Source organism: Oncorhynchus tshawytscha, unplaced genomic scaffold, assembly GCF_018296145.1.
Source record: "Oncorhynchus tshawytscha isolate Ot180627B unplaced genomic scaffold, Otsh_v2.0 Un_contig_1191_pilon_pilon, whole genome shotgun sequence".
Lineage (NCBI taxonomy): Eukaryota > Metazoa > Chordata > Actinopteri > Salmoniformes > Salmonidae > Oncorhynchus > Oncorhynchus tshawytscha.
The window spans coordinates 120001-144911 of NW_024609605.1; the positions used below are offsets into that span (position 1 = coordinate 120001).

At 42.2% G+C, this 24911-nt stretch overlaps 1 protein-coding gene across 1 annotated transcript in view; it reads right to left on the reverse strand.

Annotated features, from left to right (window-relative positions):
* Positions 1–24911, reverse strand: part of LOC112240517 (thyrotropin-releasing hormone-degrading ectoenzyme-like) — a gene marked incomplete at its 5' end in the record, with an annotated part of 150819 nt that overhangs the window by 35387 nt on the left and 90521 nt on the right. Inside the window, 3 exons of the mRNA XM_042316217.1 lie at positions 12859–12914; positions 13277–13410; positions 23015–23103. Of these exons, the coding sequence (XP_042172151.1) occupies positions 12859–12914; positions 13277–13410; positions 23015–23103 (279 nt within the window). The remainder of the gene's footprint in view (positions 1–12858; positions 12915–13276; positions 13411–23014; positions 23104–24911) is intronic.

Here is a 24911-nt window from a genome sequence, read left to right on the forward strand (position 1 = left end):
AGCCTCTAATAGAGAGGACTGGCTCCCTGAAGGTAACAGCCTCTAATAGAGAGGACTGGCTCCCTGAAGGTAACAGCCTCTAATAGAGAGGACTGGCTCCCTGAAGGTAACAGCCTCTAATAGAGAGGACTGGCTCCCTGAAGGTAACAGCCTCTGATAGAGAGGACTGGCTCCCTGAAGGTAACAGCCTCTGATAGAGAGGACTGGCTCCCTGAAGGTAACAGCCTCTAATAGAGAGGACTGGCTCCCTGAAGGTAACAGCCTCTAATAGAGAGGACTGGCTCCCTGAAGGTAACAGACTCTAATAGAGAGGACTGGCTCCCTGAAGGTAACAGCCTCTAATAGAGAGGACTGGCTCCCTGAAGGTAACAGCCTCTGAGAAGCAGACATCTTTAAAACACTTTGAGGATTTACTCTAGCCTGCCTGGGGTGCCATGTGGGCCGGGTTTGCAGATGTGCAGCTATTCTATTGGTTCCATTGCACCAGGCAAGCTTAATCGACCACAGATAAAGCATTTGAAATGCTGTCAACTTTGAATCTCAGGTCTTATGGGAAGTCCACCTAGACCCCTATTCCATTCCATTCAGTTTTGCATGATTGATTTAGCGCAGCTGTAGCTAACTCAGATGTGTGTGTGTGCGTGCGTGCGTACGCGTGTGTGTGTGTGTGTGTGTGTATGGTGCTGTAGTGTAGCTAACTCAGGCAGCAGAAAAGCAGCAGAGATGAACATTTCTTCCTGGTCTAGTCATGCTAGCTATTTTTATAAATATTTTTCTTAACCTCAACTTCAATATACTCTCCTGCAATCCCCCTCACCCAATGTGGAATGGATCTGCTATTTTCTTTACTTTTGAACCGGAACCCCCAACAGAAGCTAGCCAGCTAACTAGCTACTAGTCAGCTAGCCACTGCTAGTGGTCATCAGCTACCTTTAGCCCGGACAACTCTCGCCAGTCCGCACAGTGCGACTCAAACCAGGGCAAATCTGACTTATTTTTCTCCATATCTCTGGTAGCTCTGAACTTTTTCACCTGGATCATCACAGCTAGCTAGCTGCTATCCGAGTGGCCACTCCTGGCTAACGTCTATGTCCCGAAGCAAGAACCAATTAGCCTGGAGCTAGCCTTTACTAGGCCCATCTCCCAGCTAGCCGAAGAGGTCCATCAGCCACTCCTTGGGCTACAATACCTATTTTGCCAATTGGCCTGGACCCCTTTAACTGCCAACACGGAGCCCTACCGACCCATCACGACTGGACTACCGACGTAATTCGCCTGAGGGGGTTTTCTGCTGGCTCCTCCGTCGTGACGTCCCCTGAATGCCCATCTGCTAGCCTGCTAGCCGTGGCCCGCTAGCTGCCTAGAGCATATCGGACTGTTAGCGGCAGGGTAGCCTAGTGGTTAGAGTGTTGGACTAGTAACCAGAAGGTTGCAAGTTCAAATCCCTGATCTGACAAGGTAAAACTCTGTCGTTCTGCCCATGAACAGGTAGTAAACCCACTGTTCCTAGGCCGTCATTGAAAATAAGAATTTGTTCTTAACTGACTTGCCTAGTAAAATAAATAAAAGGCCCATAGGACAAATTCTTTGGCCACCTATTTTGCCAATTGGACTGGACCCTTTTACCACACGGAGCCCTGCTGATCCATGACGACTGGTCTGCCGACGTAACAGCACGAGGGGGCTACAACAGACTTCTTCCATCGCGACTCCCCTCTAAGGCCCTTCTGCTAGCTTGATAGCCCCGGCCCGCTAGCTGCCTGAAACGCCGTGTCTCCGGCCCGCCGAGCCACTCACTGGACCCCTATGATCACTTGGCTATGCATGCCTCTCCCTAATGTCAATATGCCTTGTCCATTGCTGTTTTGGTTAGTAATTATTGCCTTATTTCACTGTAGAGACTCTATTCCTGTACAATACACCTTAGTTAACCCTTTAGTTCCCCCTCCCACTCATGCGGTGACCTCACCTGGTTTAAATGATGTATCTAGAGACAAAATCTCTCTCATCGTCATTCAATGCATACGTTTACCTCAACTGTATTCACATCCTACCATACCTTTGTCTGTACATTATTCCTTGAATCTATTGTACCCAGAAACCTGCTCCTTTTACTCTCTGTTCCGAACGTACTAGACGACCAGTTCTTATAATCAAATCAAATCAAATCAAATTTTATTTGTCACATACACATGGTTAGCAGATGTTAATGCGAGTGTAGCGAAATGCTTGTGCTTCTAGTTCCGACAATGCAGTAATAACCAACAAGTAATCTAACTAACAATTCCAAAACTACTGTCTTATACACAGTGTAAGGGGATAAAGAATATGTACATAAGGATATATGAATGAGTGATGGTACAGAGCAGCATAGGCAAGATACAGTAGATGGTTTCGAGTACAGTATATACATATGAGATGAGTATGTAAACAAAGTGGCATAGTTAAAGTGGCTAGTGATACATGTATTACATAAGGATACAGTCGATGATATAGAGTACAGTATAAACGTATGCATATGAGATGAATAATGTAGGGTAAGTAACATTATATAAGGTAGCATTGTTTAAAGTGGCTAGTGATATATTTACATAATTTCCCATCAATTCCCATTATTAAAGTGGCTGGAGTTGAGTCAGTGTCAGTGTGTTGGCAGCAGCCACTCAATGTTAGTGGTGGCTGTTTAACAGTCTGATGGCCTTGAGATAGAAGCTGTTTTTCAGTCTCTCGGTCCCAGCTTTGATGCACCTGTACTGACCTCGCCTTCTGGATGATAGCGGGGTGAACAGGCAGTGGCTCGGGTGGTTGATGTCCTTGATGATCTTTATGGCCTTCCTGTAACATCGGGTGGTGTAGGTGTCCTGGAGGGCAGGTAGTTTGCCCCCGGTGATGCGTTGTGCAGACCTCACTACCCTCTGGAGAGCCTTACGGTTGAGGGCGGAGCAGTTGCCGTACCAGGCGGTGATACAGCCCGCCAGGATGCTCTCGATTGTGCATCTGTAGAAGTTTGTAAGTGCTTTTGGTGACAAGCCGAATTTCTTCAGCCTCCTGAGGTTGAAGAGGCGCTGCTGCGCTTTCTTCACGATGCTGTCTGTGTGAGTGGACCAATTCAGTTTGTCTGTGATGTGTATGCCGAGGAACTTAAAACTTGCTACCCTCTCCACTACTGTTCCATCGATGTGGATAGTGGGGTGTTCCCTCTGCTGTTTCCTGAAGTCCACAATCATCTCCTTAGTTTTGTTGACGTTGAGTGTGAGGTTATTTTCCTGACACCACACTCCGAGGGCCCTCACCTCCTCCCTGTAGGCCGTCTCGTCGTTGTTGGTAATCAAGCCTACCACTGTTGTGTCGTCTGCAAACTTGATGATTGAGTTGGAGGCGTGCGTGGCCACGCAGTCGTGGGTGAACAGGGAGTACAGGAGAGGGCTCAGAACGCAACCTTGTGGGGCCCCAGTGTTGAGGATCAGTGGGGAGGAGATGTTGTTGCCTACCCTCACCACCTGGGGGCGGCCCGTCAGGAAGTCCAGTACCCAGTTGCACAGGTCGGGGTCGAGACCCAGGGTCTCGAGCTTGATGACGAGCTTGGAGGGTACTATGGTGTTGAATGCCGAGCTGTAGTCGATGAACAGCATTCTCACATAGGTATTCCTCTTGTCCAGATGGGTTAGGGCAGTGTGCAGTGTGGTTGAGATTGCATCGTCTGTGGACCTATTTGGGCGGTAAGCAAATTTGAGTGGGTCTAGGGTGTCAGGTAGGGTGGAGGTGATATGGTCCTTGACTAGTCTCTCAAAGCACTTCATGATGACGGATGTGAGTGCTACGGGGCGGTAGTCGTTTAGCTCAGTTACCTTAGCTTTCTTGGGAACAGGAACAATGGTGGCCCTCTTGAAGCATGTGGGAACAGCAGACTGGTATAGGGATTGATTGAATATGTCCGTAAACACACCGGCCAGCTGGTCTGCGCATGCTCTGAGGGCGCAGCTGGGGATGCCGTCTGGGCCTGCAGCCTTGCGAGGGTTAACACGTTTAAATGTCTTACTCACCTCGGCTGCAGTGAAGGAGAGACCGCATGTTTTCATTGCAGGCCATGTCAGTGGCACTGTATTGTCCTCAAAGCGGGCAAAAAAGTTATTTAGTCTGCCTGGGAGCAAGACATCCTGGTCCGTGACTGGGCTGGATTTCTTCCTGTAGTCCGTGATTGACTGTAGACCCTGCCACATGCCTCTTGTGTCTGAGCCGTTGAATTGAGATTCTACTTTGTCTCTGTACTGACGCTTAGCTTGTTTAATAGCCTTGCGGAGGGAATAGCTGCACTGTTTGTATTCAGTCATGTCACCAGACACCTTGCCCTGATTAAAAGCAGTGGTTCGGGCTTTCAGTTTCACACGAATGCTGCCATCAATCCACGGTTTCTGGTTAGGGAATGTTTTAATCGTTGCTATGGGAACGACATCTTCAACGCACGTTCTAATGAACTCGCACACCGAATCAGCGTATTCGTCAATGTTGTTGTCTGATGCAATACGAAACATCTCCCAGTCCATGTGATGGAAGCAGTCTTGGAGTGTGGAGTCAGCTTGGTCGGACCAGCGTTGGACAGACCTCAGCGTGGGAGCTTCTTGTTTTAGTTTCTGTCTGTAGGCAGGGATCAACAAAATGGAGTCGTGGTCAGCTTTTCCGAAAGGGGGGCGGGGCAGGGCCTTATATGCGTTGCGGAAGTTAGAGTAACAATGATCCAAGGTCTTTCCACCCCTGGTTGCGCAATCGATATGCTGATAAAATTTAGGGAGTCTTGTTTTCAGATTAGCCTTGTTAAAATCCCCAGCTACAATGAATGCAGCCTCCGGATAAATCGTTTCCAGTTTGCAGAGAGTTAAATAAAGTTCGTTCAGAGCCATCGATGTGTCTGCTTGGGGGGGATATATACGGCTGTGATTATAATCGAAGAGAATTCTCTTGGTAGATAATGCGGTCTACATTTGATTGTGAGGAATTCTAAATCAGGTGAACAGAAGGATTTGAGTTCCTGTATGTTTCTTTCATCACACCATGTCACGTTAGTCATAAGGCATACGCCCCCGCCCCTCTTCTTACCAGAAAGATGTTTGTCTCTGTCAGCGCGATGCGTGGAGAAACCCGTTGGCTGCACCACCTCGGATAGCGTCGTTCCAGTGAGCCATGTTTCCGTGAAGCATAGAACGTTACAGTCTCTGATGTCCCTCTGGAATGCTACCCTTGCTCGGATTTCATCAACCTTGTTGTCAAGAGACTGGACATTGGCAAGAAGAATGCTAGGGAGTGGTGCACGGTGTGCCCGTCTCCGGAGTCTGACCAGAAAACCGCCTCGTTTCCCTCTTTTTCGGAGTCGTTTTTTTGGGTCGCTGCATGGAATCCACTCCGTTGTCCTGTTTGTAAGGCAGAACACAGGATCCGCGTCGCGAAAAACATATTCTTGGTCGTACTGATGGTGAGTTGACGCTGATCTTATATTCAGTAGTTCTTCTCGACTGTATGTAATGAAACCTAAGATGACCTGGGGTACTAATGTAAGAAATAACACGTAAAAAAACAAAAAACTGCATAGTTTCCTAGGAACGCGAAGCGAGGCGGCCATCTCTGTCGGCGCCGGAAGTACTTATAGCCTTTAGCCTTTAGCCGTACCCTTATCCTACTTCTCCTCTGTTTCTCTGGTGATGTAGAGGTTAGTCCAGGCCCTGCAGTGCCTAACTCCACTCCCATTCCCCAGGCGCTCTCATTGGTTGACTTCTGTAACCGTAAAAGCCTTGGTTTCATGCATTTTAACATTAGAAGCCTCCTTCTTAAGTTTGTTTTATTCACTGGCTTAGCACACTCTGCCAACCCAGATATCCTTGCCGTGTCTGAATCCTGGCTTAGGAAGACCACCAAAAACCCTGCCATTTCCATCCCTAACTGGAACATTTTCCGACAAAATGGAACTGCAAAAGGGGGCGGAGTTGCAATCTACTGCAGAGATAGCCTGCAGAGGTCTGTCATTACTATCCAGGTCTGTGCTCAAGCAATTTGAGCTTCTACTTTTAAAAATCCACCTTTCCAGAAACAAGTCTCTCACCGTTGCCGATTATTATAGACCACCTTCTGCCCCCAGCTGTGCCCTGGACATCATATGTGAATTGATTGCCCCCCATCTATCTTCAGAGCTCGTGCTGTTAGGTGACCTAAACTGGGACATGCTTAACACCCCAGCCATCCTACAATCTAAGCTAGATGCCTTCAATCTCACACAAATTATCAATGAACCCACCAGGTATAACCCCAAATCCGTAAACACGGGCACCCTCATAGATATCATCCTAACCAACTTGCCCTCTAAATACACCTCTGCTGTCTTCAACCAGTATCTCAGCGATCACTGCCTCATTGCCTGCATCCGTAAGGGGTCTGCGGTCAAATGACCACCCCTCATCAGTGTCAAACGCTCCCTAAAACACTTCAGCGAGCAGGAATTTCTATTTGACCTGGCCCGGGTATCCTGGAAGGATATTGACCTCATTCCGTCAGTAGAAGATTCCTGGTCATTCTTTAAAAGTGCATTCCTCACCAACTTAAATAAGCATGCCCCATTCAAAAAATGTAGATCCAGGAACAGATATAGCCCTTGGTTCACTCCAGACCTGACTGCCCTTGACCAGCACAAAAACATCCTGTGGTGTACTACATTGGCATCGAATATCCCCCGTGATATGCAACTTTTCAGGGAAGTTAGGAAACAATATACAGGGGCAGTTAGGAAAGCAAAGGCTAGCTTTTTCAAACAGAAATTTGCATCCTGTAGCACAAACCCCAAAAAGCACCTCCTCCCAGCTGCCCACTGCACTGAGGCTAAGAAACACTGTCACCACCGATAAATCCGCGATAATTGAGAATTTCAAGAAGCATTTTTCTACGGCTGACCATGCTTTCCACCTGGCTACCCCTACCCCGGTCAACAGCCCTGCGCCCCCCACAGCAACTTGCCCAAACCTTCCCCATTTCTCCTTCACCCAAATCCAGATAGCTGATGTTATGAAAGAGCTACAAAATCTGGACCCCTACAAATCAGCTGGGCTAGACAATCTGGACCCTCTTTTTCTCAAATTATCCGCTGAAATTGTTGCAATCCCTATTACTAGCCTGTTCAACCTCTCTTTCATAACGTCTGAGTTCCCCAAAGATTGGAAAGCTGCCGCGGTCATCCCCCTCTTCAAAGAGGGAGACACTCTAGACCCTAACTGCTACAGACCTATATCTATCCTACCCTGCCTTTCTAAGGTTTTCGAAAGCCAAGTTAACAAAAATATCACCGACCAATTCAAATCCCACCGTACCTTCTCCGCTATGCAATCTCGTTTCCGAGCTGGTCATGGGTGCACCTCAGCCACGCTCAAGGTCCTAAACGACCTCATAACCGCCATCAATAAAAGAGTACTGTGCAGCTGTATTCATCGACCTGGCCAAGGCTGTCAATTATCACATTCTTACTGGCAGACTCAACAGCCTTGATTTCTCAAATGACTGCCACGCCTGTTTCACCAACTACTTCTCAGACAGAGTTCAGTGTTTCAAATCGGAGGGCCTGTTGTCCGGACCTCTGACAGTCTCTATGGGGGTGCCACAGGGTTCAATCCTCGGGCCGACTCATTCCTCTGTATACATCAATGATGTTGCTCTTGCTGCTGGTGATTCTCTGATCCACCTCTACCTCTACATCCTTCTATATACTTTTGGGCCTTCTTTGGACACTGTGTTAATTATGGGCAGATGGGACGGTAGCTGTTAAACCAGCTTCAGAAAGGAGTCCACACCTCATACTGTTAAACCAGCTACAGAAAGGAGTCCTCACCTCATACTGTTAAACCAGCTACAGAAAGGAGTCCTCACCTCATACTGTTAAACCAGCTTCAGAAAGGAGTCCTCACCTCATACTGATAAACCAGCTTCAGAAAGGAGTCCTCACATCATACTGTTAAACCAGCTTCAGAAAGGAGTCCTCACATCATACTGTTAAACCAGCTTCAGAAAGGAGTCCTCACCTCATACTGATAAACCAGCTTCAGAAAGGAGTCCTCACATCATACTGATAAACCAGCTTCAGAAGAGTCCTCACCTCATACTGTTAAACCAGCTTCAGAAAGGAGTCCTCACATCATACTGATAAACCAGCTTCAGAAGAGTCCTCACCTCATACTGTTAAACCAGCTTCAGAAAGGAGTCCTCACCTCATACCGTTAAACCAGCTTCAGAAAGGAGTCCTCACATCATACTGATAAACCAGCTTCAGAAAGGAGTCCTCACATCATACTGATAAACCAGCTTCAGAAGAGTCCTCACATCATACTGATAAACCAGCTTCAGAAAGGAGTCCTCACATCATACTGATAAACCAGCTTCAGAAACTGAGTCCTCAGTCCCATCATACTGTTAAACCAGCTTCAGAAAGGAGTCCTCACATCATACTGATAAACCAGCTTCAGAAAGGAGTCCTCACATGATAAACCAGCTTCAGAAGAGTCCTCACATCATACTGATAAACCAGGTGGAAATGTTTTTTTTTGTGTTCACTAGCTCTGGTCTGGTGGTGGTGGAATCACACACACACACACACACACACACACACACACACACTGTAGTCACATGAAGAGTGTATCTCCTCGTTGTGGAATCACTCCTAATTTAAATGTAAAACCAGCTGAAGGGATTTACGTTTTTCCTTCTCCTCTGATGAAGAAGTCACCGCTGCTCTGAATGACCAAGTAGGAACCTTTTCATAGGAAACCTGCTCTGTTCTGAACGTCCCACGGGCTTTATAGAACGAGACAGATGGGTGACTACATGTTGTCCCACTTTCATGTATTCAGAGGTAAATAAATACCTGTGAGTATGTAAGTGTGTGTACAGTAAGCTCCATACTAAATCATGTCAGATAACTAGCCGGTATATGAATCCCCCCTATATGAACAGCAATATCCCTCGTCCCTAGGATCGGAGATGGCACTACACACAATGCTGACATTACAGTACAAAATATCAACTGTAATCCTCATCAATTATTTTTGTGTGTGTGTGTGTGTGTGTGTGTGTGTGTGTGTGTGTGTGTGTGTGTGTGTGTGTGTGTGTGTGTGTGTGTGTGTGTGTGTGTGTGAGAGAGAGAGAGAGAGCAGCACTCGCTGGACATCCTCTGTGGTTTATAGGTGCTTGATTAGGCCTGATGCCTGAGGGCTTCTCAGCAAGACACACCAACCCAGCTGTAGCCTCCTTTCATAAAGTACACTAGATGTGTGTGTGTGCGTTTGTGCATGTATGTGTGTATATGTGTTTGTATGTGTGTGCGTGTGGGTGTGATATGTGTGTGTGTGTGTGTATGTGTGTGCGTGTGTGTGTGTGTGCATGTGTGTGTGTGTGTGCGTTTGTGCGTGTATGTGCGTGTGTGCGTGTGTGTGTGCATGTATGTGCGTGTATGTGCGTGTGTGTGTGTGCGTGTGTATGTGTGCGTGTGTGTGCGTGTGTGCGTGTGCGTATGCATACTCCCATGTCTGTGTTCCAAAAGTGCAAATTAGCAAGACATTTTCAGCTGTAAAAGTTGTAGATTGATCTATGTGGACGGCTCTACACTATCTAACACCAACAGTGGGTAGATTAAACGATTCAAGTTATGTTCCTACTACTGCTACTTGTCCTACTCCTTCAGTCCTCGCAGGTGACTGGTCCTAAACACTCACACAACTGGAAGAGGAGGATTCTAACCACTACAACGAAATGGCTGACAAACTCAAGTCAAGTCAAGGGCAGCGAAAGTGTTTGAAATTAAACTAAAGATCCTATTTGATCCCAGGTCTGGATTCTAACCACAATGACAGCACTCTAGAATCAACACTAGGTTCTGGTTCTTCTCTCGCTGTCTGAGTATACTGTCATCAGGAGATGTTTATATTTATTTTATATTTAACCTTTATTTAACGAGGCAAGTCAGTTTTGAACAAATTCTTATTTTCGATGACGGTTTAGGAACAGTGGATTAACTCCCTTGTTCAGGGGCAGAACGACAGATTTTTACCTTGTCAGCTCGGGGATTCGATCTTGCAACCTTTAGTCCAATGCTCTAACCACTAGGCTACCTGCCGAGATCCCTGACTGGTTGCTTAGTGATTAGAGTGTTGGGCCAAGTAACCGAAAGGTTGCCGGATCAAATCCCAGAGCTGACAAGGTGAAAATCTGTCATTCTGCCCCTGAACAAGGCAGTTAACCCACTGCTTCTCAGTAGGCTGTCATTGTAATTAAGAATTTGTTCTTAACTGACTTGCCTAGTTAAATGAAGGTTAAATAAATAAAAAATATATTTAAAAAAGTAGTATCTATCAGACAGTGGAAGCACAGCCACTAGATCTTATCTCTGAGAGTACTGTCATCAGGAGATCCCTGACTTGACCTAATACATAGTATCTATCAGACAGTGGAAGCATAGCCACTAGATCTTAGCTCTGAGAGTACTGTCATCAGGAGATCCCTGACTTGACCTAATAACTAGTATCTATCAGACAGTGGAAGCATAGCCACTGTGATGCGGAGGCTGCATCCTCATCAACCCCACTGTTTCCAGACACTGAAACACACCATCCTGGAGCTGTGTGTCTTCCCTTTGTCAAAGAGGAGGTTGTGGATGCGTTTCAAATGGCACCCTATTCTTTAAATAGTGCACTACTTTTGACCAGGGCCCTGTGGCGCACCTAGTAGTGCACTATTTAGGGAGTAGGGAGCCATTTGATACACAAACAGTGGATCTGGCTGTCTGTCATGGCGGTGTGATGAAGTGGAGGCTGGCGCACGCAGCCACTCGGTGTGGAGCATCTGAGCTCCGTGCGCAGGGGAACGGGGAGAGACACGGGGAGAGACAGCGGCAGTCAGGATGGATGCCTTGTACAATATGTTCAAAGACACGCCGCGGGCCGGCTGTCACCAAGCGGCAGGCTCTCTGTTCCCGTTAGCTAGCGCGATGTGTGTTCCAGCATCCTGCCAGCATGGCGTGTCCAACAGATGAAAACCGCTGTGCCTTATGAGCTGTGTAGCCAACCAGGGAATCAGTCACGGAACTACTGTTCTGAGAAAAGACAGAGACAGGCAAATCATTTGTCCACCACTTTGGGCTCGTCACAATTCCACCCGGACATATTTCCCGGTCACAACATTGGTATTTCCTGGTCACATCATTGGTAGTTCCTGGTCACAACATTGGTATTTCCTGGTCACATCATTGGTATTTCCTGGTCACATCATCGGTATTTCCTGGTCACAACATTGGTATTTCCTGGTCACATCATTGGTATTTCCTGGTCACATCATTGGTATTTCCTGGTCACAGCATTGGTATTTCCTGGTCACAACATTGGTATTTCCTGGTCACAACATTGGTATTTCCTGGTCACATCATTGGTATTTCCTGGTCACATCATTGGTATTTCCTGGTCACATCATTGGTATTTCCTGGTCACAACATTGGTATTTCCTGGTCACAACATTGGTATTTCCTGGTCACAACATTGGTATTTCCTATTTCCATTATTAGCCCTTTGTCTAATAATTCCTTTACTGAGAACAGGTTGAGAAGAGTAGCTGAGATGACGTGTCTAATCTCTATAAAAACGGCTGTACTGAGAACAGGCTGAGAAGAGTAGCTGAGATGACGTGTCTAATCTCTATAAAAACGGCTGTACTGAGAACAGGCTGAGAAGAGTAGCTGAGATGACGTGTCTAATCTCTATAAAAACGGCTGTACTGAGAACAGGCTGAGAAGAGTAGCTGAGATGACGTGTCTAATCTCTATAAAAACGGCTGTACTGAGAACAGGCTGAGAAGAGTAGCTGAGATGACGTGTCTAATCTCTATAAAAACGGCTGTACTGAGAACAGGCTGAGAAGAGAAGCTGAGATGACGTGTCTAATCTCTATAAAAACGGCTGTACTGAGAACAGGCTGAGAAGAGTAGCTGAGATGACGTGTCTAATCTCTATAAAAACGGCTGTACTGAGAACAGGCTGAGAAGAGTAGCTGAGATGACGTGTCTAATCTCTATAAAAACGGCTGTACTGAGAACAGGTTGAGAAGAGTAGCTGAGATGACGTGTCTAATCTCTATAAAAACGGCTGTACTGAGAACAGGCTGAGAAGAGAAGCTGTGATGTGTGATGACATGTGTCCAATCTCTATAACAATGGATGTAATGAAAACAGTTTGGGAAAAGAAGCTGTGACGACGTGTCTCTAATCTCTATAACTATAGCTGTACTGAGAACAGTTTAAAATGAGAAGCTGTGATGACGTGTCTCCAGTCTTTATAATACTGGCTGCACTGAGAACAGTTTAAAATGAGAAGCTGTGATGACGTGTCTCCAGTCTTTATAATAGTGGCTGTACTGAGAACAGTGGTTAGAGGGGATGCTATGATGACGTGTGAGACTAGATGGGTAACACTGTGTCGGGACTCTCTGTGGACAGAGCCAACAGGACTGTAGTCGGTGTGCTAGAGGGCTCCTACTGAGAAAACACAGAGGGAGGACTTGTTAGAGGCTCCTACTGAGAAAACACAGAGGGTTTATTAGAGGCTCCTACTGAGAAAACACAGAGGGAGGACTTGTTAGAGGCTCCTACTGAGAAAACACAGAGGGAGGACTTGTTAGAGGCTCCTACTGAGAAAACACAGAGAGTTTGTTAGAGGCTCCTACTGAGAAAACACAGAGGGAGGACTTGTTAGAGGCTCCTACTGAGAAAACACAGATGAGGGAAGCCACAATGAGAGAACAGGAACAGAAACCAAACAGAATCCTGTGATGAGGCGGCCATTAAACGCACCTGGCCAGATTGAAGACATCATCGATGAGCCCCGCCCTGTTGCCGACAGAGATGATCTATGGAGAGAAAAGGGTAAAAGGTGGAACGGTTTTCATAGATTTTTCTGCTTTTACATTTTTATTCAAACCTTTAATGGTCCAGATGACGAGGAGAAAGAGGAGGAAGATGAAGAAGAGGAAGATGACGTAGAGGAAGATGAAGAAGAGGAAGAAGAGGAAGATGATGAAGAGGAAGATGAAGAAGAGGAGGAAGATGAGGAAGAGGAAGATGACGAGGAGGAAGAAGAGGAAGATGAAGAAGAGGAAGAAGAGGAAGATGACGAAGAGGAAGATGAAGAAGAGGAGGAAGAGGAAGATGACGAGGACGAAGAAGAGGAAGAGGAAGAAGAGGAAGATGACGAAGAGGAAGAGTGTCCTACCTCAGCGTTGGTCATCAGCTGTCCAATGAGGAGCCTCCAGTTGTGGAGGTCGTAGTTCACCCGGAAGTACCCAGTCTGGTTGATGTTGCCTAGCAACCACATGTCATCGTCCATCCGGCCCACTTTGTGTGTTTCTGTAAACAAATAAACATGATGGACAAGTTTACAGGTTTACTCTATATTTACAGTGCTATATATACAGAGATGATGGACAAGTTTAAAGGTTTACTCTATATATACAGAGATGATGGACAAGTTTAAAGGTTTACTCTATATTTACAGTGCTATATATACAGAGATGATGGACAAGTTTAAAGGTTTACTCTATATATACAGAGATGATGGACATGTTTAAAGGTTTACTCTATATATACAGAGATGATGGACATGTTTAAAGGTTTACTCTATATTTACAGTGCTATATATACAGAGATGATGGACAAGTTTAAAGGTTTACTCTATATATACAGAGATGATGGACATGTTTAAAGGTTTACTCTATATTTACAGTGCTATATATACAGAGATGATGGACAAGTTTAAAGGTTTACTCTATATATACAGAGATGATGGACATGTTTAAAGGTTTACTCTATATATACAGAGATGATGGACATGTTTAAAGGTTTACTCTATATTTACAGTGCTATATATACAGAGATGATGGACAAGTTTAAAGGTTTACTCTATATATACAGAGATGATGGACATGTTTAAAGGTTTACTCTATATATACAGAGATGATGGACAAGTTTAAAGGTTTACTCTATATATACAGAGATGATGGACAAGTTTAAAGGTTTACTCTATATTTACAGAGATGATGGACAAGTTTACAGAGATGATGGACAAGTTTAAAGGTTTACTCTATAAGTTTAGGTTTACAGAGATGATGGACATGTTTAAAGGTTTACTCTATATTTACAGTGCTATATATACAGAGATGATGGACAAGTTTAAAGGTTTACTCTATATATACAGAGATGATGGACAAGTTTAAAGGTTTACTCTATATATACTATATTTACAGAGATGATGGACAAGTTTAAAGGTTTACTCTATATATACAGAGATGATGGACAAGTTTAAAGGTTTACTCTATATTTACAGAGATGATGGACAAGTTTAAAGGTTTACTCTATATATACAGAGATGATGGACAAGTTTAAAGGTTTACTCTATATATACAGAGATGATGGAGTTTAAAGGTTTACTCTATATATACAGAGATGATGGACAAGTTTAAAGGTTTACTCTATATATACAGAGATGATGGACAAGTTTAAAGGTTTACTCTATATATACAGAGATGATGGACAAGTTTAAAGGTTTACTCTATATTTACAGAGATGATGGACATGTTTAAAGGTTTACTCTATATTTACAGTGCTATATATACAGAGATGATGGACAAGTTTAAAGGTTTACTCTATATATACAGAGATGATGGACATGTTTAAAGGTTTACTCTATATATACAGAGATGATGGACATGTTTAAAGGTTTACTCTATATATACAGAGATGATGGACAAGTTTTACAGAGATGATGGACAAGTTTAAAGGTTTACTCTATATATACAGAGATGATGGACAAGTTTAAAGGTTTACCCTATATTTACAGTGCTATATATACAGAGATGATGGACAAGTTTAAAGGTTTACTCTATATATACAGAGATGATGGACAAGTTTAAAGGTTTACTCTATATTTACAGAGATGATCTATATATACAGAGATGATGGACAAGTTTAAAGGTTTACTCTATATTTACAGTGCTATATATACAGAGATGATGGACATGTTTAAAGGTTTACTCTATATATTTACAGTTTAAAGGTTTACTCTATATACAGAGATGATGGACAAGTTTAAAGGTTTACTCTATATATACAGAGATGATGGATATACAGAGATGATGGACAAGTTTAAAGGTTTACTCTATATATACAGAGATGATGGACAAGTTTAAAGGTTTACTCTATATATACAGAGATGATGGACATGTTTAAAGGTTTACTCTATATTACAGTGCTATATATACAGAGATGATGGACAAGTTTAAAGGTTTACTCTATATATACAGAGATGATGGACAAGTTTAAAGGTTTACTCTATATATACAGAGACGATGGACAAGTTTAAAGGTTTACTCTATATTTACAGTGCTATATATACAGAGATGATGGACAAGTTTAAAGGTTTACTCTATATATACAGAGATGATGGACAAGTTTAAAGGTTTACTCTATATACAGAGATGATACAGTTTAAAGGTTTATATATACAGAGATGATGGACATGTTTAAAGGTTTACTCTATATATACAGAGATGATGGACATGTTTAAAGGTTTACTCTATATATACAGAGACGATGGACAAGTTTAAAGGTTTACTCTATATTTACAGTGCTATATATACAGAGATGATGGACATGTTTACAGGTTTACTCTATATTTACAGTGCTATATATACAGAGATGATGGACATGTTTAAAGGTTTACTCTATATATACAGAGATGATGGACAAGTTTAAAGGTTTACTCTATATATACAGAGATGATGGACAAGTTTAAAGGTTTACTCTATATATACAGAGACGATGGACAAGTTTAAAGGTTTACTCTATATTTACAGTGCTATATATACAGAGATGATGGACAAGTTTAAAGGTTTACTCTATATTTACAGTGCTATATATACAGAGATGATGGACATGTTTAAAGGTTTACTCTATATTTACAGTGCTATATATACAGAGATGATGGACATGTTTAAAGGTTTACTCTATATTACAGTGCTATATATACAGAGATGATGGACATGTTTAAAGTTTAAAGGTTTACTCTATATATACAGAGATGATGGACAAGTTTAAAGGTTTACTCTATATTTACATGATGGACAAGTTTAAAGGTTTACTCTATATATACAGAGATGATGGACATGTTTAAAGGTTTACTCTATATATACAGAGATGATGGACATGTTTAAAGGTTTACTCTATATTTACAGTGCTATATATACAGAGATGATGGACATGTTTAAAGGTTTACTCTATATTTACAGTGCTATATATACAGAGATGATGGACAAGTTTAAAGGTTTACTCTATATATACAGAGATGATGGACATGTTTAAAGGTTTACTCTATATTTACAGTGCTATATATACAGAGATGATGGACAAGTTTAAAGGTTTACTCTATATATACAGAGATGATGGACATGTTTAAAGGTTTACTCTATATATACTGAGATGATGGACATGTTTAAAGGTTTACTCTATATATACAGAGATGATGGACATGTTTAAAGGTTTACTCTATATTTACAGTGCTATATATACAGAGATGATGGACAAGTTTAAAGGTTTACTCTATATATACTGAGATGATGGACATGTTTAAAGGTTTACTCTATATTTACAGTGCTATATATACTGAGATGATGGACAAGTTTAAGGTTTACTCTATATATACAGTGCTATATATACTGAGATGATGGACAAGTTTAAAGGTTTACTCTATATTTACAGTGCTATATTTACAGAGATGATGGACAAGTTTAAAGGTTTACTCTATATATACAGAGATGATGGACAAGTTTAAAGGTTTACTCTATATATACAGAGATGATGGACAAGTTTAAAGGTTTACTCTATATATACAGAGATGATGGACAAGTTTAAAGGTTTACTCTATATATACAGAGATGATGGACAAGTTTAAAGGTTTACTCTATATATACAGAGATGATGGACAAGTTTAAAGGTTTACTCTATATTTACAGAGATGATGGACATGTTTAAAGGTTTACTCTATATTTACAGTGCTATATATACAGAGATGATGGACAAGTTTAAAGGTTTACTCTATATTTACAGAGATGATGGACAAGTTTAAAGGTTTACTCTATATTTACAGTGCTATATATACAGAGATGATGGACAAGTTTAAAGGTTTACTCTATATATACAGAGATGATGGACAAGTTTAAAGGTTTACTCTATATATACAGAGATGATGGACAAGTTTAAAGGTTTACTCTATATTTACAGTGCTATATTTACAGAGATGATGGACAAGTTTAAAGGTTTACTCTATATTTACAGAGATGATGGACATGTTTAAAGGTTTACCCTATATTTACAGTGCTATATTTACAGAGATGATGGACAAGTTTAAAGGTTTACTCTATATTTACAGAGATGATGGACAAGTTTAAAGGTTTACTCTATATTTACAGTGCTATATTTACAGAGATGATGGACATGTTTAAAGGTTTACTCTATATATACAGAGATGATGGACAAGTTTAAAGGTTTACTCTATATTTACAGAGATGATGGACAAGTTTAAAGGTTTACTCTATATTTACAGAGATGATGGACAAGTTTAAAGGTTTACTCTATATTTACAGTGCTATATTTACAGAGATGATGGACAAGTTTAAAGGTTTACTCTATATTTACAGAGATGATGGACATGTTTAAAGGTTTACTCTATATTTACAGTGCTATATTTACAGAGATGATGGACAAGTTTAAAGGTTTACTCTATATTTACAGAGATGATGGACAAGTTTAAAGGTTTACTCTATATTTACAGTGCTATATATACAGAGATGATGGACAAGTTTAAAGGTTTACTCTATATTTACAGAGATGATGGACATGTTTAAAGGTTTACTCTATATATACAGAGATGATGGACAAGTTTACAGGTTTACTCTATATTTACAGAGATGATGGACAAGTTTAAAGGTTTACTCTATATATACAGAGATGATGGACATGTTTAAAGGTTTACTATATATTTACAGAGATGATGGACAAGTTTAAAGGTTTACTCTATATATACAGAGATGATGGACAAGTTTAAAGGTTTACTCTATATATACAGAGATGATGGACAAGTTTACAGGTTTACTCTATATTTACAGTGCTATATATACAGAGATGATGGACAAGTTTAAAGGTTTACTCTATATATACAGAGATGATGGACAAGTTTAAAGGTTTACTCTATATATACAGAGATGATGGACAAGTTTACAGGTTTACTCTATATTTACAGTGCTATATATACAGAGGTGATGGACAAGTTTAAAGGTTTACTCTATATTTACAGAGATGATGGACATGTTTAAAGTTTTACTCTATATTTACAGTGCTATATATACAGAGATGATGGACAAGTTTAAAGGTTTACTCTATATTTACAGTGCTATATATACAGAGATGATGGACATGTTTAAAGGTTTACTCTATATATACAGAGATGATGGACAAGTTTAAAGGTTTACTCTATATATACAGAGATGATGGACAAGTTTAAAGGTTTACTCTATATATACAGAGATGATGGACAAGTTTAAAGGTTTACTCTATATTTACAGTGCTATATATACAGAGATGATGGACAAGTTTAAAGGTTTACTCTATATATACAGAGATGATGGACAAGTTTAAAGGTTTACTCTATATATACAGAGATGATGGACAAGTTTAAAGGTTTACTCTATATATACAGAGATGATGGACAAGTTTAAAGGTTTACTCTATATATACAGAGATGATGGACATGTTTGAAGGTTTACTGTCTATAGTAACAGACATGTTTAAAGGTTTACTGTCTATAGTAACAGACATGTTTAAAGGTTTACTGTCTATAGTAACAGACATGTTTAAAGGTTTACTGTCTATAGTAACAGACATGTTTAAAGGTTTACTGTCTATAGTAACAGACATGTTTAAAGGTTTACTGTCTATAGTAACAGACATGTTTAAAGGTTTACTGTCTATAGTAACAGACATGTTTAAAGGTATATTTGGGGTTGCAAAGGGTCGGAACCTTTCCGGTAAATCTCCGGAATGTTCCATGGGAAGTTTAAGCCCTGGGATTTGGAGAATTTTCTTAAATTCGTCAAAAAAAAGTTAGCTTTTGAAATTGAGCCTTTTTTGTGGGATACACATAAGGTAATTATAGGTACTGTGGCATATTTTGGATAAACAATTCCCAATTCAATGGAATTACAGCCCTCTGCATGCACAGTGCATTCTTCCATCACATGTACAGCTGATTCTCAAGATCTTACACACTAATGAGATGCTATTGAGCCCACACTACTACACTGTCTGAGACAAGGACTACATGCTTTCTGGTAAGTTTTGATTACAATACTGGGTGGGGTGAATATATTTTATACGACATACATGATTTTTTTGTTAACTAGTAAATAGTAGCCTACAGCAAAGTGTGGTTAAATCATTTCTAACTTGTTAAACATTTCTGCTAGTTAGTGTTTGCTACCATGTGGGTTTTAGTTTGCTTGAGCCTGCTAACTGAGGAGTGTTAATTCACCTGTTTCCATACATATTTCATTTTAATACATGCATCGTACAAAGGAGTTGTTTAATCTAACTGCTTAACTATTTATCTGTACATAGAATTGTATTTGGGGTTTTTTACTCATTTTTTTCTCATCTTTACAGGAAAATGCCACAAGCACTATCTGATGTAGAAGGAAACACTGTGGACATTTGCAAATACTGTGCCAAATCATATGTGAAGAATGCAACAAAGATGCAGAATCATCTGGCCAAGTGCATAAAGTTTCCTCAGCACTTATAACAAGAAAACTCTGACTAAAGTCCCTCTACTTCTATTCGAGGTGAAAATGAGGAATCAGACACATAATTGATGTTATTTAGATATTTATATATGTTATCTATATATTTATGTATATGTTATTTATATACGTTATTTATATATGTTATTTATATATGTTATTTTTATATTTGTATATATGTTATTTATATATATATATATATATGTTATTTTTATATTTGTATATATGTTATTTATATATAAGTGATTTATATATATATGTTATTTTCTTATTCTTGTTCTAGTTCCCTCAGTTACACACGAGGACAACAGTATAAATATTGGTCTCAGCTGAACATAACGTGTTTCTGAGGGTTAAGTGTGATGGAGAGGAAACACCTCCAACTAGACTGGGAAATCCTGAAACCCTCTTGTTAATAAACAGAGAGCATGGAGCTGGCTGTAGAGTGGACCATCCTGAAACCCTCTTTTAAATAAACAGAGAGCATGGAGCTGGCTGTGGAGTGGACCATCCTGAAACCCTCTGTAAATAAACAGAGAGCATGGAGCTGGCTGTAGAGTGGACCATCCTGAAACCCTCTGTAAATAAACAGAGAGCATGGAGCTGGCTGTAGAGTGGACCATCCTGAAACCCTCTGTAAATAAACAGAGAGCATGGAGCTGGCTGTAGAGTGGACCATATTAATGGACCACTTATCCCTGGTGTGAGCACACACACACACACACACACACACACACACACACACACACACACACACACACACACACACACACCATTCCCCTAAAGATTCCCACTGAACACAGTCTGTCCCTCTGTTCCCATGTGTGCAGACGTGCCAGGGCTGCCAAGCTCTCGGTGCAGCGAGGCTCAATAACAAAATGGGATAGCTAATGGACCCACTGAGGGATTCAGACTACTAGGATAGTACGTATGTGTGTGTTTGAGAGAGAGAGAGAGAGAGAGAGAGAGAGAGAGAGAGAGAGAGAGAGAGAGAGAGAGAGAGAGAGAGAGAGAGAGAGAGAGAGAGAGAGAGAGAGAGAGAGAGAGAGAGAGAGAGAGGAGAGAGAGAGAGAGAGAGAGCTGATAAGCCTGGCTTCAGATTGCTGGCTGCTGGGTGAGAGTGGAGGCTAATATCCAGTCATCGCCGGCGTGCCATGAAGCAAGACATTGAGTAGCAAACCACTATGGTCAACCCTATAGTTCAGACTACATTAATGCAACGCTATATTGGTCTCACACAGCCTACGTGACTACTTTGTTGTGGTTTGTTCCGGACTCAGTCTTGGAATAGCCTGGTGCGATGAGCACAGCAGGGTTCATAGCAACAGGAACCATTCTAAGAGGGGTTAGGGGAGAATGGGGAAGTTAAATGGTGTCGCGCAAGGGGGAAGATCTTCATTAACAAACGTCACTGGAAGTTACACTCCTAAATTGAATCCCGGGAACCCTGGGCTGGGCAGTGGTGGGAATGCTGCTCCTCTCCCTGGCTGTATCCCAAAAGGCACCCAATAGGGGGCGGCAGGTAGCCAATAGGGGCAGGCACCCAATAGGGGGCGGCAGGCACCCAATAGGGGACGGAAGTCGCCCAATAGGGGGCGGCTGGTAGCCAATAGGGGGCGGAAGGTAGCCTAGTGGTTCGAGCGTTGGGCCAATAACCGAAAGGCAGTTAACCCACTGTACCCCAGCAGGCCGTCATTGTAAATAAGAATGTGTTCTTATGAATTAACTGACTTGCCTAGTTAAATAAAGAATTACATTCAAATAAGGCTTCGGTGGAAAGTAGTCATAATATAGGGAATAGGGTGCGATTTAGGACACAGGAACAGCCAGCCACGGAGATAGATACACCTGTGATACGGAGCGTAGCCGGAGTGGTTTGTAATTAAAGACAAAGACAGGGGACTTGTGGCTCTCGGTGACATAGTAATTCACTGGCACCTAATTCAACCGGTGACTGTAGCCTCTAAATCTGTAGGCTGAACATGTCGTCACGCGTTCCTCTGTTTAATCATGCGTGGGCCCTTGGTTCAGACGCACGCACCCACAAGGACAGAGACGCAAACACACATTAGGACAAATTCAGATAGGAGACATGGAAGACTGATTACTTTTGCAATGGATATGCAGCAGGAACACTACTGTAAAATAGCTGGTGTATATTGGATATGCAGCAGGAACACTACTGTAAAATAGCTGGTGTATATTGGATATGCAGCAGGAACACTACTGTAAAATAGCTGGTGTATATTGGATATGCAGCAGGAAAACTACTGTAAAAACTGGTGTATATTGGATATGCAGCAGGAACACTACTGTAAAAACTGGTGTATATTGGATATGCAGCAGGAACACTACTGTAAAATAGCTGGTGGTGATACCTCTAGTAGTTACTATGGTTGTGGTGATACCTATAGTGGTTACCATGGTTGTGGTGATACCTCTAGTGGTTACCATGGTTGTGGTGATACCTCTAGTGGTTACCATGGTTGTGGTGATACCTCTAGTGGTTACTATGGCTGTGGTGATACCTCTAGTGGTTACCATGGTTGTGGTGATACCTCTAGTGGTTACCATGGTTGAGGTGATACCTCTAGTGGTTACTATGGTTGTGGTGATACCTCTAGTGGTTACCATGGTTGTGGTGATACCTTTAGTGGTTACCATGGTTGAGGTGATACCTCTAGTGGTTACTATGGTTGTGGTGATACCTCTAGTGGTTACCATGGTTGTGGTGACACCTCTAGTGGTTACCATGGTTGGTGTGATACCTATAGTGGTTACCATGGTTGTGGTGACACCTCTAGTGGTTACCATGGTTGTGGTGATACCTCTAGTGGTTACTATGGTTGTGGTGATACCTCTAGTGGTTACTATGGTTGTGGTGATACCTCCAGTGGTTACCATGGTTGTGGTGATACCTCTAGTGGTTACTATGTTTGTGGTGATACCTCTAGTGGTTACCATGGTTGTGGTGATACCTCTATTGGTTACCATGGCTGTGGTGATACCTCTAGTGGTTACTGTGGTTGTTGTGATACCTCTAGTGGTTACCATGGTTGTGGTGTGGATGAGAGCAGATGTGAAGAGAGGCCGTTAGAAGGTACCTGTTTTATTGGAGATCCAGAGGATGACTTCTGATGATTTGTAAGTCGAATTCCCCACTGCTAAAGTCAGAGGAATCTGCCACTGTAGACTAGAGGGGATAGGTGGGAGGGGATAGGTGGGAGGGGATAGGGTGGGAGGGGAGTGGATGGAGAGAGAGGGGGGAGAGAGATAGGGAGAGACAGAGAGACAGAGAGAGACAGAGAGAGAGAGAGAGAGAGAGAGAGAGAGAGAGAGAGAGCGAGAGAAAGAGAGAATAGTAAAATTCCACAGTGTTCCATCACAGCAGCAAGATGTGTGACCTGTTGCCACAAGAAGAGGTCAACCAGTGAAGAACAAATTCCATTGTAAATACAACCCATATTTATGTTTATTTATTTACTTTTGTACTTTAACTATTTGCACATCATTACAACACTGTATATATACATAATATGATATAACATATGTCTTAAATCTTTTATAACTTTTCTAAGTGTAAAGTTTATTGTACATTTGTAAAGTGCGGTACATCAGATAAACTGATGCAGTACCAAGCAGAATAATAATGCTTGGTACGGCTAATAATAATTGGTACTGTAATAATGCTCGCTCTCTCTCCATCCTCTCCCCTCTCTCTCGCTCTCTCTCCCTCTCTTGCTCCCCCTCTCTCACTCCCCCTCTACCTCTACCTCTCTCTCTCCCTCTCTCCGTCCAGGGGATTGGATTTTCTCAATCTTAAGGAGCTGTGACACCTCGTTGAATTCTCTCTTCTTCTCTTTGTCGACCGCTGGGCCTCCTGATGAGACATATAGAAGATGACTGTTAACTAAGGACTGGCAGGCCTCCCAAATGACATCTTATTCTATATTAGGACTTCAGACCCATGGTAGGATACATTAGGGCTTCAGACCCATGGTAGGATACATTAGGGCTTCAGACCCATGGTAGGATACATGAGGGGTTCAGACCCATGATAGGATACATGAGGGGTTCAGACCCATGGTAGGTTGCATTAGGGGTTCAGACCCATGGTAGGATACATTAGGGCTTCAGACCCATGGTAGGATACATTAGGGGTTCAGACCCATGGTAGGATACATTAGTGGTTCAGACCCATGGTAGGATACATTAGTTACATTAGGGGGTCAGACCCATGGTAGGATACATTAGTTACATTAGGGCTTCAGACCCATGGTAGGTTACATTAGGGGTTCAGACCCATGGTAGGATACATGAGGGGTTCAGACCCATGGTAGGTTGATACATTAGGGGTTCAGACCCATGGTAGGATACATTATGGGGTTCAGACCCATGGTAGGATACATTAGTACATTAGGATTTCAGGATCTGACTGAACACCACTGCTCCTCTGTACCCCCCCCCCACACACACACACACACGCACACACAACGCTGCCTGACAGCAGTTTCACCGCCCAGGTCCACCATGACGCCTGCTGGTCTGAATTAATGTCTGTCAAAATCAAAATGGCCGCTGTACACCTGGGTGTGCTGACTGGCTCTTCTGTTAGCTGCCTTCTCTGATTACCTCCATCAACAGGACGTCCATGTCAGGGTGGAGGGACGTGATTCGGAGGACCAGAGAGGTGGGACCAACCACTGAGCAATTAATTCCTAAATCTTTCTCACACACACACAGACAGACAGAGCGGGAGGACTGAGCAAATTAACAATTTTTGTTATCTAAGAGAAGGAGGGAGGGGAACCTGGTGTGCCTCTGTCTGAAGTATCCATTGTTCGGCTCCTAACAACCTTAATTACGCTGATTTGATGACTTAATTACGTTGATTATCCGGTTTGATGAAACCAGATGCCTGTGGGGTCAATGCATTCTGAATATCACAGGGATCATGATCAAGAGAGAGGCATTATCTCTGGATGCAGCCTGGTCTCATAG